The following is a 19,052-nucleotide window of genomic DNA, read 5'->3' as shown; positions in this document are numbered from 1 at the left end:
TCTCATTCGCGCAAGAATGGAAATCCAAAAATATCCCATCGGAGGCTACGTTAATTGCAAAGATCATGGACTGTGCAGAAGCAGACAAACTTACTGGACTTTTGCAAGATAGACAAGAGTCGGGGTTATATAGGAGCTGGGACAGATGGTATGCTTGGCTGCAAAAAAAGAAATCTTAAGAAAAATGAAAATATTAATCTTAATGTGAACGTGGGTAAATATTTACAGGAGTATTGCATGACAATTGAGAATTTTTTTTTTCTAGTTAAACTTTTCTCTCTTTTGATGAGTTAGCTTAATGGAAGTTTGTACTTTCTCCAGGCGAAAATTGATACTTTAAAACTCTATATGTATTATATTACTCTCTGCAATTCTATCCATATTATTATATTTTTTTCTGTATTTTTTTAATAATTTTCAATAAAAAAATTTAAATTTTTTTTTAAAAAAAATAGATTTGCGATAGCTTTCCTCCCCAGGAGCAAGCGTCTTTTAATATCTTGGCTGCAATCCTCATCTGCAGTGATCTTGGAGCCCAGGAAAATAAAATCTGTCACTACCTCCATTTCTTACCCATCTATTTGCCAGGACATGAATAGAATAGAGGTGAAGAAAGAAAGCAGGAGTGAAACCAGGAGGATGAAATTGAATGCACAATTGCATTGTTTACTTTATCTGTGGGAGTTTCTCGGTATTTAATGAAGATTCCCAGGATAAAGGCAGCAGTTCAGTGGTGGGTTGCTCCTAGTTCGTCCCGGTTCACCCCAACCAGTAGCGGTGGCTGTGGAAGGCTCCGCTCACCTGCCCAGATGTAATCAAAAATGCTCTGTGCATGTGCAGATGCTTCTGCGCATGTGCAGAAGTGCCACACGCTTGCAAAGCTCCCGTGCATGCCCCCACGCTACCGATAGCGAACCGGTAGCACTGAGATTTGAAACTCACTACTGCAGTAGTTATGGATAAAGCAATGACAAAGAGAGTCAGAATGATACCCAGTATTTCTTTGTAAGATTACGAAATTATAACTTTAAGGAAACATTTATTTTGCTTCATATTGGGAATATTGAACATCTGGGCATTTTTCACAATGGGTGCATCTGAAAAACACAAGCAACCCACAAATCCCACAATTTTCTAGTGTGCATAAACATAACCTTAAAGATTTATTTTAGGCTGTCTCATTGTCACACTGCCTGATCTTTTCTTAAAGGATTGATTGAATTTTCTGCTGCACTAATTTCTGCAAAGATCTGCTTTCTGCACTCAGGAATGCCTATATAAATAAATAAATAAACTTTATTGTCATTGTATGTGTATACACAGTATACACATACAACGAAATTTCCTTAACACCCAAAGACCAGGTCCAACACACATAATCCCCACACACACTCCCACCCACCACAATTCCCCATCCCTAAACCACCCAAACATCCACACAACACATCAAGTAATACTGTCCAACAGCTCACTGATTGTGGCCCTTTAGTTCATTGTTGAGTGCAATTATAGCTCTGGGATAAAAACTTTTCAGAAAACATTTCCATTAGAAATGTCCGGGCTTCTAGGGCACTTTGTGGGAGACAAAACTGGCAAATTAATAGCAATGTAGGTCCCCCAGAACATGGAAGTCTATGACAGCCTAGGAGGTTAAACAGGATCGGATGTGATATGGATTTGAATAGTATCCTTTCATTGCTCCTTAGCCACCTACCTTCCTGGGTGGAGATTGTTCCTTCCATTAATGGAAAACAGTCATTAGATAAGGTCGATGGAAGTTAAAAGGGATTAGATTTAGACTGTGGAAATGTAATGACATTAGTCCAGACCTGGTCATTTTAGGGCCTACAGGTGGTCCCAGTCTGGCCTGCAATGTCTGCAGCATCAGTGTTGGGGGGCAGGGCATTGGTAGCATTGGGGGCAGGATGTCAGTGTTGGGGGCCAGGGTGTCAGTGTGGTACTGGCCGAGAGGGCAAGGTAGGCAGAGTGGCACCAAGGGCAGAGTGGCAGCAGCATCAGGGATGGGGCTCATGGTAGTGTTGGGAGCAGCGGGCAGCATTGAGGGTAGGGGACAGAGCAGTGGCAGCATTGCGGAGTTTGACAGCAGCAGTCTTCTGCAACAGTACCAGTTTCTCATGTATGGCTTTAAAGGTCAAAACCAACACTTTGAACTGCATTTAGAAGCTAATAAGGACCAAAGGAAGTCAGCGCAGAATCCCTTTGACCTACCAAAAGCTGAGTAATTGCGTTCTAGTCCAATTGAAACTGCTGAATGGTCTTTGAAGAAACACCCATGTACAGCATTTTGAAGTAGTCCAGAAAAGGGGGGAAAGGGCTTGAGTTACTCTGGAAAGTTCCTGTTACTCCAGATTGTGTTGTAAAAGATGTACTAGACAGATCTGGGAAAAGGTAGAAGGAAAGAAGAAGAAGAACATAACCAGCACCAAGGTGGATAGACTCAACTAGTGTCGAAGTGTGTGTCACTGAGATATATGAAGGCCTAAATTAATGACAGATCACCCTGAAGATGGTCCAGCTATGGTGTCAGTAGATGTTGATGCCCACACGACAGTCGATAATCAATCCATATCCATTTATTCCCTATATAGGCCTAAAGAATGCAACATTCAGAAAAAGATCATTCAAAACAATAGTGATGTTACCTAGAAGTAAGCATTTTGGAATATCTCACCTTCATTGAAGAAGATGGTCTCATCCACACAGGACAAAATAAGAAAAAATTAAAATGTCTCCCCTGGGTGGTGAAAAAGTTTTACCACATGACAATCTTAAGTCTCAAAAATATATTTACAGAGTAAAAAAACAGCCAGACTTCCCTGAAGTATTTATTCCCTTTATGATTCTTCAATTTGGACTATGCCCCTGAGCCATAGAAAATTGTTTTCTCCAACTGCACAGTTCTGATGTAACAGTCACTTCCAATTCCCCTTCTAATTATTAAAACCATGGTTATTCATTTTATTTTGAAACAAGTTTATGGAATTTTCACCACCATCTTTCATTTTAAACGATGGGATTAAAAATGGGATGTCAGCAACTGAAAAATCTGACCTGTAACTATCTCCAGCACTGCTGAGGGAAGAGGTGGAATTAGGTAGGGACTATGTTCATCTGAAATTGCAGGTCTCTTTTCCATATCTGGGGCAAGCGGGTAGATTTTCACTGTGGATGAGCTATTTTGCAATCTTTGAGCTTCAACTTTGTGCCAGAGAAAGAATTTAAGGAAAGATCTCCATCAATATCTGTCAAATGCTATTGCTGAAAACACATTTCTTCCTGTTTCTGTTTCTGTCCCAATTTCCCTGTGCCACGATGCGGATGAAATGTCCATTGAAGGTGACAGTAGAAGAATTTGAGAGGTTTAATTATTACAAGCCAGGAGATTATTTGATTACTGCAATAACATCTAAAATATTTTCTCGACGCTACCCATATGTTTTCTCTACGCCTCCAACCCACAGATTGAAAAGGTAATCGTGGGCAAATACAGGATTTTGTTGATTGAGCTTGCCACCTCCAATGTTTTTCCCTTTTCCCAATTCCTCACCACGAGGAAGGCAGGTCATGATTGCTTCTCCTAATTTGCTTAAGGAAAAGAAGGTTTCTAAGGCACATAATTCTTGGAAAGCTGAGCATGCAAAGTTCCTTTTAAGTTCCTCCACAAGGATCAATCTCAACACTGGGCAATTTGGTAGCACTCTTCAAAGATGATTCTTGCCCGATGACAGGTTCTGTCTGTCCTTAGATAGATAGTTAGAATTCTTTTTTGGCCAAGTGTGATTGGACACACAAGGAATTTGTCTTTGGTGCATATGCTCTTAGTGTACATAAAAAGACAAGATACATTTCTCAAGAATCATAAGGAACAACACTTAATGATAGTCATAGGGTACAAATAAGCAATCAAATCATACTAGGAAACAATCAATATAATTCATAAGGATACAGCAAAAAGTTAAAGTTATGCAGTCATAAGTGGAGGAGATGGGTGATAGGAACAATGAGAAGACTAATAGTAATAGTAATGCAGCTTTAGTGAATAGTTTGACGGTGTTGAGGGAATTATTTGTTTAGCAGAGTGATGGCTTTTGGGGAAAAAACTGTTCTTATGTTTAGTTGTTCTGGTGTGCAGTCCTCTATAGCATCGTTTTGAGAGTAGGAGTTGAAACAGTTTATGTCCAGGATGTGAGTGGTCTGTAAATATTTTCACAGCCCTCTTTTTGACTCGTGCAGTATACAGGTCCTCAATGGAAGACAGGTTGGTAGCAACTGTTTTTTCTGTAGTTCTAATTATCCTCTGAAGTCTGTGTCTGTTTTGTTGGGTTGCAGAACCAAACCATGTAAAGTTTGATTACAAACCAAGTAAATGATTACTTTGGTAGTGTGGAGAGTCAGCAGATATTTATTTTTATTTATTTATATGCAAGCCATAGTTATAGAGCTGCCCACAGTCTCATAATCAAGTAACTCAATGCCTTTCAGCAGAAGGAGTACTCTTGAAGTTGCTCCCCGTAATCTCCTCTCCTTCCCTACACTGTACTCTATCCTTCCTTCCACGCTTTCCAACATTACTTTCCAAACCATGACATATTTGAAAAGCTTTTCTGACTTCCATTTTATTTTTGCTTTAAATATAAGGCATGCCTTTCAAAAACCTCAACCCAAGAAGGATAAAGACCTCACCTGATAAGCTAATGTTTTAGCTGCAGAGAATCACATTAAAGATTTTTGAATATAGTACATAAATTCCAAAGCCATCAATATTCTGCAGCATACCAATCTCTAGGTCTAACAAAGATTTTTTTGAGGCAAGGATCATCTCCATATAGGTGATACCATTTTCTCAAGAGTGAATCCAGCACTTGAATCCAGCTATTAGTTACCTCTTGACTCTAAAAAAGTAATATAATATTATGACAATGGGTATATTTTGTCAAATTTTACAACATTTGGTTTTAGCACTCCTCTTTAGTATGATGAATAGCATCACTCTGCTTAACAACTAATTCCCACAACACTGTCAAATAATTTACTAAGGCTGTATTACTATTATTCTTCTTTTCCTTATTAGTATCTATCTCTTCCCAGTTAGTACTATAACCATGTTGCTTGTATCTTTCAATTTATATTGTTTTTATTTGTTTCCTAGTACGATTTGATAGCTTATTAGTAACCTTGACTACCACTAAGTGTTGTATCTTTTTATTCCTGATTAATGTATTTTATTCTCCTTGTGTACACTGAGAGCATATACACCAAAGACAAATTCCTTGTGTGTCCAATCACACTTGGCCAATAAAGAATTCTATTCTATTCTATTCTATTCTATTCTATTCTATTCTATTCTATTCTATTCTATTCTATTCTATTCTATTCTATTCTATTCTATTCTATTCTATTCTATTCTATTCTATTCTATTCTGAAGGGCTGTGAAGACCTAACTTTTCCTCCCAAGCATTGGGTTAGGATAGGGGGTTGTGATGTGGTAATGCCTGGTTTGGCTTCTGGGGATGAAAAGCATGTTTCAAACAATGTTTTTGGGATGGTTGTGTGCAACCTAGAGTCGTTGTATAGATAGCCTATTATTTTGCAGCAAGTCAATAATGTTCCGCCATACTCTGCTCTTCCTCTTGGCTGTTCTTGAGATCAACCAGTGCCCAAGGGTGTTACCCAACATCACCCTGGGCTACAACATCTATGATAACTTCTTCAATGCAAGAATAACATATGAGGCCATGATGGACTTGCTGTCTACAGGGCAGGAGAATATCCCAAATTACAGATGTGGAAGACAAAAGAACCAGCTGGCAGTTCTTGAAGAGATGGATTCTGAACTCTTTGATCACATTTCTACATTCTTGGGCATCTACAAAATTCCACAGGTATGAAGCTAAAATGAACTTAATTCCATGTTGTAAATTTTTCCAATTAGCTCAGAAGGCACATGTTATTTATACCTTCAAATAAATCTGGAGGCAGAGAGTAGACATTGAAAGACCTGAAATAATTTTCTTTCTATTAAATGTACGTATGCATATATTCATACCACAACATGGCTTGAAAAGAATGCCTTCTCCCTTTCTGCTGCTGAAGAGCTTTTCTTCAAAGAAACAAAACAACATATAAATGAATGTTGGTCCAGTGGTAGAATGTTTATTAAAGTTGGGTAAAGATGGAGAAACATTAAGACCATTTCTTGCTTGGAGAAATGGAATAGTAGAATGTGTGTTCTGTTGCAAGAATGTGTCTTGGTTGGTAAACATGCAATTGCAATCACAAATACGATTGACTGGTACTAATGTAAAATGATGTATAATGTATCAACCAAGTACCTTCTTAAGATGTACAATGTTCCAAGTAGTGCGGTTTTTTGCAATTCCACTAGTTTTATTGCAGGAAGCTGCAATTTCTTGATGTGTTTTGTAAAATTCTTGGACATGGTACCAAGTGCCCCAATGACAATGGGTATCACTGTTACATGTTTCATCCATAGCCGTGTAGTTTTAATGGCCAGGTCACGATATTTCGTGATTTTTTTCCAGTTCTTTTTCTTTGACTCTGGCATCTCCTGGTACCGCAATGTCAATAAATTATACATTACGGTTTTCGACAACCATGAGATCTGGCATGCTGTGTTCCAAATGATGATCTGTCTGTATTTGAAAGTCCCACAAGATCTTCACCTTCTCCTTTTCTATAACTTTTTCCACTTTATTGTTCCCATGACTTTTTGGATACAGGTAAGTCATATGTTTTACATAATGACTGGTGGATTAATTTTTTTATATTATTGTTGTTGTTATTGTTGTTGCTACTACTACTACTACTACTACTATTATTATTATTATTATTATTATTATTATTATTATTATTATTATCTCTTTTATTCATTAAACATGAAACTCAGTCAACTGAACATTTAAAAATGTGTGACAAATACAATTGACTGGTGCAAATGGTTGAGATGGGTTGTTGCCAGATTCCTAAGTATCAACCAAGTACCTTCTTAAGATGTACAATGTTCCAAGTAGCTCACTTTTTTGCAGTTTCACTGGTTTTATTGCAGGAAGCTGTAATTTCTTGATGTGTTTTGTAAAATTCTTGGACATGATACCAAGTGCCCCGATGACAATGGGTATCACTGTTACATGTTTCATCCATAGCCGTGTAGTTTTAATGGCCAGGTTGCGATATTTCATGATTTTTTCCAGTTCTTTTTCTTTAACTCTGGCATCTCCTGGTACTGTGATGTCAATAAATTGTACTTTTCGGTTTTTGACAACTGTGATATCTGGCGTGCTGTGTTCCAAATGACAATCTGTCTGTATATGATTATTATTATTTCCCTCTCGGCTTCCTTTTGAGTCTTTATAAATATTTGCTGATTTCATCTCTACCTAGTTTAGGGCATTCTGCTAATTGTATTGAAACAGAGACTGAACAGTGTCAGTTTCTATACTGTTTTGTTTTGTTCTGTGGTGATTGCGTATCCTGCCTTGAGCTCTTGTCTCTCTGTAATGGAACTACACCATCACAGTAACATTCAAAATCTGCATTAAAATTGTGTTCCTCTTTTAACTCCTCCCTTGACTTACATCTTGCTAGTATGAAAGAAAAACTGTCCTGAAGTTTTATCTTGGGAGTCAGAAACTTGATTTTTAAGGGGAGCTTTGGAAATGGCTATGCCTGGTTTCAACAGATGTTGCATATCATAGATGAAAGGCATGATGCAGAGATGGGTAGAAGATGCCCACGATTGAGAAGAGCTTGTACTCCATGTGCTCCATGCACAGTGTAACAGTCAGTAAGTAAATTGTTACTTACAATTTACTTGTAAGCAAGTTGGATAAGCCTGTGGAACTGGATCCACTCTATAGGACAAATGGGTTATTGGCCTTTTTGAGCCTCCATATTGTTGAGATAAAACAGCATCATCTTTTAATGACCCCATAATGTGGGGTGGAGTCTGGACAACTGAATGGAGCTGAGTGATTACTGGCCAGATGCCTTTCCTGTCGCCAATGTGGAGTTATATTCAGCAGATATATTTCCATCATGCCCAGAGAGAGAAATATCTGCCTTTACCTAGGATCAAACTCACAGCCTCCTGATTGTGAGGTGAGAGCTCCACCTCTAGGCCACCACACTACTCGTTGAGATGTGCATAATTCTTTTTTTTGGCAACAAACAAGTGAAACCCATTGTATAATCCGGAAGTTTCAAAATTGAGAACTGCCTAAGGCCTGCCTTTAATTGTTCAAATTCCTGCTGATTTACAGAGTCCCAGGCAAAAGCATGTTCAGATGTTGAAGCTTCATAGAGTGTATGGAGATTTACACTGGAGTGTTGGATTTAGCCATCATTAACAGTCTGAATAGGGACGTGGTGGCTCAGTGGCTAAGATGCTGAGCTTGTCGATTGAAAGGTCAGCAGGTCAGCAGTTCAAATCCCTAGTGCCGCATAACAGGGTGAGCTCCCGTTACTTGTCCCAGCTTCTGCCAACCTAGCAGTTCGAAAGCACATAAAAAATGCAAGTAGAAAAATAGGGACCACCTTTGGTGGGAAGGCAACAGTGTTCCGTGAGCCTTTGGCATTTAATCATGCTCGTCACATGACTACGGAGATGTTCCTATGCACCTATCTGAACAGAATCAATGGCAGAGTATAATATATTAGTTGGTGACCCACATAGTGTTTAGGATTCATGTGAGTCACAGCTGTTGGTATGCAAAAGTGCCCCATTGCATCTACTTTAATACATAGGCTTAATTACATGGTGAGGATTTGACCAGAAGAATGTGCTGACAATTCTCAGGGCTCCCTTAACTCAAAAGGAACTAGGAGAAGAGGAAAGAACACCAAGGGAGCCAGCACATTTCATGCAGGTGTTCTTTCCTGTATATGTTTCTCAGCAGTGGGAAAGGCCCTTACATTGAAACATAGCAATAGCGCTTAGACTTATATACCACTTCACAGTGCTTTACAGCCCTCTCCAAGTGGTTTACATATTCAGCATATTGTCCCCAACAATTTGGGTCCTCATTTTACCTACCTTGGAAGGATAGAAGGCTGAGTCAAAGGTGAACCGGTGAGGTTTGAATTGCCAAATTGCAGGCAGTCAGCAGAAGTAGCCTGAGGTACTGCATTCTAACCATTGCGCATTTGCGGCTCTGGCTTTTATCATTAAACTGGCACAAACTAGCAATATATTCTTTTATCTTAGATCAGCTATGGTGTCATTAGCCACATTCCTGAACAAAATCATCATTTTCCTTTTTTCTACCGGATGACCCCCAAATCAGAACCTCCTCACTCTGCAATTGTCAACTTGCTCCTGCATTTCCGATGGACGTGGATCGGCCTCTTTTCTCAGGACAACGAAAGAGGAGAAAACTTTAAGAGAAGCTTGAAAACTGTAGCTGTAAAAAATGGGATTTGTGTCGTTCTCTCAGAGGCCATCCCAGCAACAAATGTGGATATCCGTACCGGAGACATGTTTGAGGAAGAAAAAAGGAAAGTAGTAGACCTTCTTACCAATACCGAAGTGAAAATTATAGTTTGTCAACTGGATTGTCAGGCCATCGGAATGCTATTAGCAATAATATATGGCACTGAAAAGATGAATACATTCATTGGGGGGAAAGTGTGGATTGTGACAACGCTGTCATTTTTAAGTATAGAATTATTTTCCTATAGGCTTGATCTCCAACAGAAGCATGTCTTGTTTTCCTTCACCATTCAGACAAACAGAAGACAATACTATAACCTTAATTCATATTCCCCTGCTGTGAGACAGTTTGTAGAAGAAGCATTCCAGTGTTCCTATTCAAAGCCTGTGTTGTCTAAGAAAGTTTGGGAACGATGCATAGAAAAAGAGAGCCAGGGGTTACCACCACAGGATGTGCTTGCAAAAATGCTGACAGAGGATGGCTCCAGTATTTCCAGAACAATCCAAGCTGTGGCCTCAGTCCTCAATGTCGTCTCTTCCTCCCACCTAAGCAAGAGGAGGATGTGGATTGGAGACCACCACTCACCCCAGATCGTACAGCCATGGCAGGTAGGATCAGTCCTTCAAGGTTCCATTGATGCGTCTCTTTCAAAGCCTCCAAATCAGAGGTGGTATTCAGGTGATTCAGACCGGTTCGGGAAAACCACCCGCTCCAGCTGTATGCCATCCTATTTAGGCACGTTTTTGAGGCAGGGTGCATGCACGGAAGGCATGCACAAGGAAAGTACATGCATAGAAGGCCCTGCACATGCAGGGAAGTGGCACTTGCGAGCAAAGCACACGCTCACATCTGCAAACCAGTAGGGAAAGTGAGTGAATACCACCCCTTCTCCAAATCATATTTGATGTAGGGAGGTGTGAGATACTCCAAACAGCAGTTGCCCAGCATGTAATATTTAAGAGTGAATGAGAGAGAGATTACAGGGATAAATCTTCCAAATTGAAACTACCTATGCTGGGTTGAGATGTTGTAATGGCAGAGATTCAGTGGTTCTAAAGCAACAAGAAATTTTTCCTATTGGTAAATTAAATCAGTTTCAGGATGCTCCAGCAATCCTCAGATGAGATTGAATCTGCAATATTTTTCAATATTTTTATAATATTTTTGCAATATTATAAAATATTTTCCCAATTCTGTGTTAGATTTTGGGGTAACTCTGATCTGCCATAACACCTCTGAAAGAGAGCAAAATCAGTGTTAAGCATAAACAAATTTCTATGAAGATTCTTAGTCATCCAGGTTATAGTTGTCCCAAAGTTGTTTTTTTCAAGAGGCAACTGGATTTTCTGTTTATTCTTTGAAAATGGGTATAGAATAGGTGGTATCTGGCTCAATAACAGTAACTACGAGAGTCTTAGCGGACAATCAAATATGAGCTGCCCAAAAAGCTAACACAGTCCTAGTCTGCATTAATAGAAAGATATAATCTCATAAATTCATGTGAAGTGTTAGTACCAGTTTATGATGTGTTGGTAAGAACACACTAGGAATACTGCATCCAGTTTTGGTTGCCATGATATATTAAAAAAGATATTGAGATTCTAGAAAGTGTGCAAAAAAAAACACAACAAACATAATTGAGGGACTGGAGGCTAAAACATGAAAAACAGTTGTAGGAACTGGGAATGTCTAGTTTAATGAAAAGAAGGGCTAGGTATGATACAATAGCAGTGTTCCAATATCTAAGGGACTGCCATGAAGAAGAGGGGATCAAGCTACTCTTCAAAGAACCTGAAGGCAGGACAAGGAGCAATGGGTGGAAACGAATCAAGGAGTGAAGCAACTTAGAATTAAGGAGAAATTTCCTGACAGTTGGACCAATTAATCAATGGAATGACTTGCCTCCAGATGTTGAAAGTGCTTCAACACTGGAAGTTTTTAAGAAGAGACTGGACAGCAATTTGTCTGAAATAGTATAGGGTTTCCTACTTGAAGAGGGGGTTGGGCTAGAAGACCTCCAAGATCCCTTCCAATTCTGTTATTTTGGTTTCTACTGTCTTCACCACTATACCAAACTGGCTGATAAAAAAAAACACCTTATTTATTTATTTATTTATTGTTTATTGGTTCGATTTATATGCCGCCCTTCTCTGGAGACTCAGGGTGGCTTACAATGTGTTAAGCAATAGCCTTCATACTTTTGTATATACCTGCTTAGTAGGGCTTTCGGGGGCCCCCAAGCGGTGTTCTTTTTATACAAAGTCAGTTTATTTCCCCCACAATCCGGGTCCTCATTTACCTACCTCGGAAGGATGGAAGGCTGAGTCAACCTTGAGCCTGGTGAGATTTGAACTTGCAGTAATTGCAGGCAGCTGGCAGCTAAGTGCTACTTAACAGCACTTTAGTCCATTGCACCATCAAGGCTGCTTGGGTTCCATCTATGTTCAGACCTGATGTTTTGTAGAGCTTCTCATTTTACAAGCTATTTTTGGCTTCATCAATACTCTTGAATTTGTGTGTGTATTGATGCAGCTACTGTATTCTTAAACCAATGGTCTTAGATCTAGACACCTTTTACTCAGTCTATTCTCTATTGCAATATCTCTGTTCTACTGCTACTCCAAATTGTACAATTACAAACCACTTCATCTCCATATTTCTCTATCTGTATTCCCTGGGGTTTTCTCTTTCTCTTGTTCCTTCTCTGTTCCCTGTTAGTCTTCCTTCTTCCAGAGCTTTTTCTTGCTACAGTTCAGATAAAGGGTGGTGGAAAGAGAAGGAACACTCCTTGTGCCCATCTGTTTTCCGCTGCAGCTACCCCTCTTTCCTTTCTTCTCAGTAGTGCCTTGAATTTCTTGAACCACTTTGGAGGTCAGCAAGGTTCCCACTCTATGGCTCAGCTTTTTCACAGACCAGAAAGTGATCTGACACTTAGCGGATCTTTGCTCCTGAGTGTCAGGTTTCAAGGTCGTCTCAAATAAATTGCATTTCAAACAAAATCTTTGATGAAAGTATTTATTAAGCACGACATTCTAACTCCGATTCCATCGCAGCCAACACTGACTTCCTTACCCAAAAACCTCTTTTTCCTCTCCCCACTCCTCTGCACTCATTGGCCATCTTCCAAGTCACTCTACTCCTAATCTACTGCTTTAGCTCAAAGGAATTTCCCCCCTCCCGTCCATCTCCTAGGGGATATTATCTCCAGGGAAAATAAGTAGGTGAAAAGTCAAACGTCCCTTTCCAGACGCCTCCGCTTCTCCTTCTTATGTCAGCACTAAAGTAAATGCAGCTTGAAGTGCTGACATTGAGTACCATTTATTTTTCTGCCAATCAGTTCGGAAGCATGTAAAAATGCAAGTAGAAAAATCAGGACTACCTTGGTGGGAAGGTTCCATGCACCTTTGGCATTTAGTCATGCTGGCCACATGACCATGGAATTGTTATCAGACAATGCTGGCTCTTCAGTTTAGAAATGGAGATGAGCACTGCCCCCTAGAGACAGGAACGACTAGCATGAATGTGCGAGGGAAACCTTTACATTTACCTTTACCTTTACCTTTACCATGACCATGACCATTTATTTATTTAGCATATGCCCTTGTTACATTAGCCAAGAGACTACAATGCTAATGGAGAGTAGTAGTTGGCTGCCTGTTTGCCAGCTCTGTTAGGTACTCGTTTGCATGTTTCTCAGGGTGCACTGAGCTAGCTAGCTCTGTGCCAGAAAGAATGACAAGTGACTTTTCCTGTAGCATTCTCCAAGGCCCTCTCCCTCCTCTGAAGTCACCTTGCAAATGGGTATCACAACCAGGAAGGTTTAATTTCAGCAGGATTCTAACTTGTCTTCCCACCAAAGTGGTACCTAGTTATCTGCTCACATAAAACATGCTTTCAAACTGCTCTGTGGGCAGAAGCTGAGGCAAGTGATGGGAGCTCACCTCCTCATGCAGCACTAGGACTTGAACTGCTAGAATAAAGATCACTGAGCCACCACACCTCTCCTATAATCAGCCAACATTTTGCCCCCCCCACATTTTGACTTTACAGCTTCCATATTTTTTGGAGTATAAAATGCACCTTTCCCCCCCAAAAAAAGAGGGTGAAAATCTGGGTGCATCTTATACTCCAAATGAAGCCCCACCCAGCTTCTCAAATAGAGGTTTCAGAGACTGAAAAAAGCCTCAGAAAAAAAGCTTCAGAAAAAAAGCCTCCAAACAGAGCTTCCGAAAAAAAGCCTCAGAAACAGAGCTTCAGAGGCTTTTTTTCTGAAGCTCTGTTTCGGAGGTTTTCAGAGGCAGAAAAAATGTTTTTTCTGAAAGTTTCAGAAGTTTCAGAGACAGAAAAAAAAAAGCAAAAAAAAAAAAAAAAGCAAGGCACAGAGCTCACAACCAACCAACCTGTTGCTAAAATTCACCTCTGGGAACAGCTGATTGGGGGTATTCTGGGAGGCCGATCCACCTGCTAATCAGCTTTTTTCTTATTTTCCTCCCCAAAAACTAAGGTGCGTCTTATACTCTGGTGCGTCTTATACTCCGAAAAATATGGAGTATCTCTTCACTCTCCACATCCAACTGCTGGTTCTGGCTATGCTGTCTGAAGACTGGGGAAAAGCTGAAATAGGATGCTTTCAATCTACTAAGCAATTGACAGTGTGGTTTGCTCCCTGTTCAGAAATCCTTTTAGACAGTAGGAAACAGGCTACAATTAATGATTTCATAGGAAAACACTTGGATGTCTAACAAAGTTCAATTAATTCTTGAAATTTCAGCCTTAGGTAATTTTAGTTTATGTTAAAATATTTGGTAGGACAATATAGTGATTCCTCCAAGGAAATGGAAGACATATCTGAAGAAGAGCTAGTATTCCATGGAGAAAGAGGGAGCGAAGCTTCCAATGAAATCCTGAATATTTTTTCAGATCAAAGTGATTAACCAAAGAGGTTGAATTATTCAGAGTACTTCCAATCTAGAATCACAGCCAGAATAAAGCACTCAATGAATGCTCAATTGTGTAAGCTGCACCTATGTCTTTGCAGCTTCATCAGTTCCTGAGAAACTTTCAGCTTCACAATATTTCCACGGATGGAGTTTCTTTGGATGAAAATGGAGTCCCTGTTGCTGATTTTGATATCATGCACTGGACAGTTTTTGCCAATAAGTCAACTGCTGGGGTGAAAGTTGGGACTGTAGAAAGAGAAGCCTCCTCCAAATTCATGGTCTCCATCAATCAGGGTGCCATCCTATGGCCAACATCATTTCACAAGGTAGCTCTTGCTGCTTGCTTTCTGGTTTCCATTTATGTCCTCATGTATTCTGCTCCAACATAATTCATATCAAGGACAATTGAGATAACCACCAAATAAGAAAACCTATAGCACCTCTAATTCCATAGATATTATGTATCTTTAGTGGTTCTTCTGTAGCTTAATCACAAACTGGAAACTGTTATATCATAAATTGTGCGGGGGCCTCCACAGTGTAAATTATTGAACCGGAATATGAAACCATGATTAAAATCCTATAAAATAACCTGATTTTCAATAAAAGAAAAGCTAAAGTTTCAAGGGACTAGCTCACTGAACTGTATAAGCAAAAGTTGTTAAGTTGAGAGTGAGGGGAGGGGAATATGAGCAGTTCAATAAAATCATTTATATGATATGGGGTTCAGCCATAAGGAAGAAAAACATAGACATTCTTTCTGCAAAACAGAAAGCCAGATTTTAGAGGTTTCCTGACAAAGCAAAGAGGAAGGGAAAGATAGAATATATAGCATTCCCACATATACCCAAAAAGAGAAACACCATTTGCCATGGAATGATTTTCCTTTAGAATGAAGAACAAGACAAAGGAACATTTCTGGATTGACAATAGAGATATTAGAGAAAGAGAATCAGCTTTCATTTGCTGTTTCTGTACAGAGTCTGTCCTTCCTTCCATCCACCCATCCATCCATCCATCCATCCATCCATCCATCCATCCATCCATCCACCCATCCATCCATCCATCCATCCATCCATCCATCCATCCATCCATCCATCCATCTAGCTATCATCTTTCACACTTCTGCAACCAGCCCCATGGTTGTGTGGGCCCTTCTGTTTCCCCCACGCAAGGCTACACAGCTAAGTTTTGACTGCTCGGTTAGAAGACCAAGACATTGGGGACTTTCTTCACCTTTGAGGACAAGATGTTCCACAATGTAGGGACAGTGGAAGAAAATGCCCTCTTCCTAGGACTTGCCAGTCAGAATTCTTTGAGTGACGGGGCCTGTAGCCTGATTTCCCTGCCTGAATCAGTGGGATGGGCTGATGTGATAAAGTGATATATGACCTTTTCTGTAAAAGGTCAATATTACTTTATGTATGTCTCCAACAGATTAAAAAAGGAAAGAATATGGGGTAACTACAGGAGTGAAATCCAGCAGGTTCTGACAGGTTTTGGAGAACCGGTAGTGGAAATTTTGAATAGTTCAGAGAACCGACAAATACCACCTCTGGATGGCCCCAGAGTGGGGTGGGAATGGAGATTTTGCAGTATCCTTCCCCTGACACACCCACCAAAAGCCACACCATGCCCACCAAGCCACACGCACAGAACTGGTAGTAAAAAAATTTGGATTTCACCACTGGATAACTACTATGTCATTATTCCTTGGTTGAATAATGAGTTGGCTCCGTGTGTTCCTTGGCTTCCAGAAATCAGTTCATTGATGTAAACCCCTCTTATTCATACACTGCCCTGGCTGAGCTCTATTTTTATGTTTAGACGGTGCCGTCTTCTAGATGTTCTGAAAGTTGTTACCCAGGATATGCCAAGGTCATGAGAAAAGAAGAACCAGTTTGCTGCTACGACTGTTCTCTGTGTATGGATGGAACATTCTCTATGCGAGAAGGTAGGTGGCTGTTAAAAAGAGAGAGATAGAGAGAGAGAAATTGGGGATGCAATCAAAATTCATTCCTGCTTTTCTGGCTACATTTTTAAAGTTCTTTCCTTTCTAGTTATTAGGTCTAGTTATAGACCTAATTAGTATCATAGGATTTTCATAATTCCATGAAGCAAGAAAAATGAATTTCTCGAAAGGTTCCACAAACTTTTCAAAGATTGGTTACTATCCCTCAATTTGCGATTAAAATCAAAAATGAAAAGCTGGTGCAATATCTCAAGTTGCTATCTTCTTACTTGGTTTCAGGAAAGAAGACAGGTCTTATGAGTATTGATCATGTTATTGCTTTTCAGCCTTTAAATATGGGATGATTGTTTCTAATTAATGCTGGGTCCTATACACTAGTGGACAAAATTGTGGAAACCTTTTGGGAAAAGTATATTTTTGAGATTTGATGGATAATAACACCACCTTTTTTTTGGAGCTTCAAGATAATCATATTCCACTGGCCTGGGAATAGCCCAGACCTTAACCCAATTGAAAATCTATGGAGCTGACTAAAGAAACGTAATACTCAAAAGCAACCCAGCAATAAAACCCAGTTAATAGAAGCATTCATTCAATTTTGGTTTCACAGTAGAACAGCTGCAGAACTAAAAGACTTGGTTCACTCCATGGGAAGATGTCCTAAGACCGTAATTCATGCTAAAGGTTACCCAACTAAGTATGAAGTGACATGGTAATAATTTTTGTATATCTTGTTTTTCTATGGTGATAATTTTTGTATATCTCACTTTTTTCTACGTTCTTCACTTTTCTTGTTTATACTGTAAATGCTATTCTAATAGCAAAACCTTCATAAAATTATTATATTACATTCTTGATTAAATTATCTTTCCATTGATATATAATTTTATGGTACTAGTCCCACATTCCCAAAAAAGTAATGTTATTAGCTAGTTTTAGAAAACACACTTTTCTAAAGGTTTCCACAATTTTGGCCACTACTGTAAATATATCTGAAAGAAATATTGAATTATTCCTTTGTCATGTGCACATCACTGTGATATGGGTCTCCCTGGTGGACAACTGAGTTCCAGCATGGGTTCTTATCTTGTCACAATCCAGATGTGGTGTCCTAAGAACCACACTCCATAATGAAAATGGAGAATTTTTTTCCCAGCTTACATTAGACATGAATGGTTAAAATTAATACCATTTCGATCCCTATATTCAACAATTCTCTTCTACTTGTTGGAACAATCAAATGAGTGAACCTAGTATAACAGCCCAAACAGCATCCCTTGCCATCATCAAATATGCATGCTAATGAGGCAGCAACCACATCTCAACAATAATTAAGTTATTTAAAGCCAAAGTTCTAGACTTGCTCTGACCCGATTCTTCATGTTGGATTTAAACAACAGTGTTGCACTACCTTTTCACTGTTCAGGCTATACTCGGCTGCATGTTCCATAGCACTTCCTCACTTACTGCTCATTTCTTCGTTCATCCTTCATTAATATGTTTTTTTCACCATCTAAGTAAGGCCTTAATCAAGTAAAGTCAGAAAGTATTTTCTAATCTCCTCCGATCTCAATATTTCCTTCTACTTGATCACTTTTAGAAAAATAATTTATGTATTGTGGTATAAATTGGTTCATCTGCATTTGTCATGATCTTACAGCTGCAGAAACAAACACATGCAATAAATATTTTTCAGATGCAGCCCATTGTGAAAAGTGTCCAGATGATCAATATTCCAATAAGAAGCGAAATCAATGTATCCCCAAAGTTATAACTTTCCTGTCTTATAAAGAAAACTTGGGTCTCACTCTGGTTCTCTTTGCCTTTACCTTATCCATAACTACTGCCTTTGTTCTGGGAATCTTCATTAAATTCCGAAAAACCCCCATAGTCAAAGCCAATAACCGGGACCTCACCTATGTTCTTTTGATCTCCCTCCTACTTTCTTTCTTGACTTCACTTCTATTCATTGGCTGCCCCAACACAGTGACTTGTCTTCTTCGACAAACCGCCTTCAGCATTGTTTTCTCAGTTGCCGTGTCTTCCTTACTGGCCAAGACTGTCATGGTGGTGGTGGCATTTCTGGCCACAATGCCAGGCAGCAGGATGAGAAAATGGCTTGGGAAAGGTTTGTCCACCTCAATTGTCTTGTCCTGTTCTGGAGTTCAGGTTGGCATCTGTTTCATATGGCTGAGAATTTCTCCCCCATTCCCAGATTCTGACCTATTTTCTCAACCAGGACACATTGTACTACAGTGCAATGAAGGCTCAGTCACCATGTTCTATTCTGCCCTTGGCTACATGGGCTTTCTGGCTGCCATTTGCTTCTTCTTGGCTTTCCTAGCCAGAAAGCTTCCTGGGACCTTCAACGAAGCCAAATGGATCACCTTCAGCATGCTAGTTTTCTGCACTGTTTGGATTTCCTTTGTCCCCACCTACTTGAGCACCAAAGGGAAATACATGGTAGCTGTGCAGATCTTCTCCATCCTGGCCTCCAGTCTGGGCTTACTGGGCTGCATCTTTATCCCCAAATGCTTCATTATTATCCTGAGACCTGACATGAACACCAAGGAATATCTAATGATGAAAAACTAGGAGTGCTCCTGATTTTAGAAACTATTTTAGTGTAACATACTGGTGTTATAATATAATAAGCCTTGTAATTAATC

At 39.6% G+C, this 19,052-nt stretch overlaps 1 protein-coding gene across 1 annotated transcript; it reads left to right on the top strand.

The window, feature by feature from the left end:
- Positions 1–5,625: 5,625 nt before the first annotated feature.
- Positions 5,626–18,978, top strand: LOC148115636 (vomeronasal type-2 receptor 26-like). The gene is made up of 6 exons (XM_087885193.1): positions 5,626–5,904; positions 9,396–9,566; positions 9,819–10,079; positions 14,510–14,737; positions 16,239–16,365; positions 18,044–18,978. The coding sequence occupies exons 1-6, from the start codon at positions 5,626–5,628 to the stop codon at positions 18,976–18,978; spliced, it is 2,001 nt and encodes a 666-aa protein (XP_087741319.1).
- Positions 18,979–19,052: the final 74 nt, after the last annotated feature.

Source organism: Pantherophis guttatus, chromosome 2 (genome assembly GCF_059756535.1).
Source record: "Pantherophis guttatus breed Tessera chromosome 2, ASM5975653v1, whole genome shotgun sequence".
Classification (NCBI taxonomy): Eukaryota; Metazoa; Chordata; class Lepidosauria; order Squamata; family Colubridae; genus Pantherophis; species Pantherophis guttatus.
The sequence above is the reverse complement of the archived record's forward strand: the minus strand, read 5'-3'. Positions and strand labels throughout refer to the sequence as shown.

Coding starts and splice junctions, on each gene's coding strand:
- LOC148115636 (XM_087885193.1), top strand. CDS start 5,626: ATGTTCCGCCATACTCTGCTCTTCCTCTTGGCTGTTCTTGAGATCAAC. Junction 5,905..9,395: donor GCATCTACAAAATTCCACAG/GTATGAAGCTAA, acceptor CTCTTTTCTCAG/GACAACGAAAGAGGAGAAAA. Junction 14,738..16,238: donor GGCCAACATCATTTCACAAG/GTAGCTCTTGCT, acceptor TTTTATGTTTAG/ACGGTGCCGTCTTCTAGATG.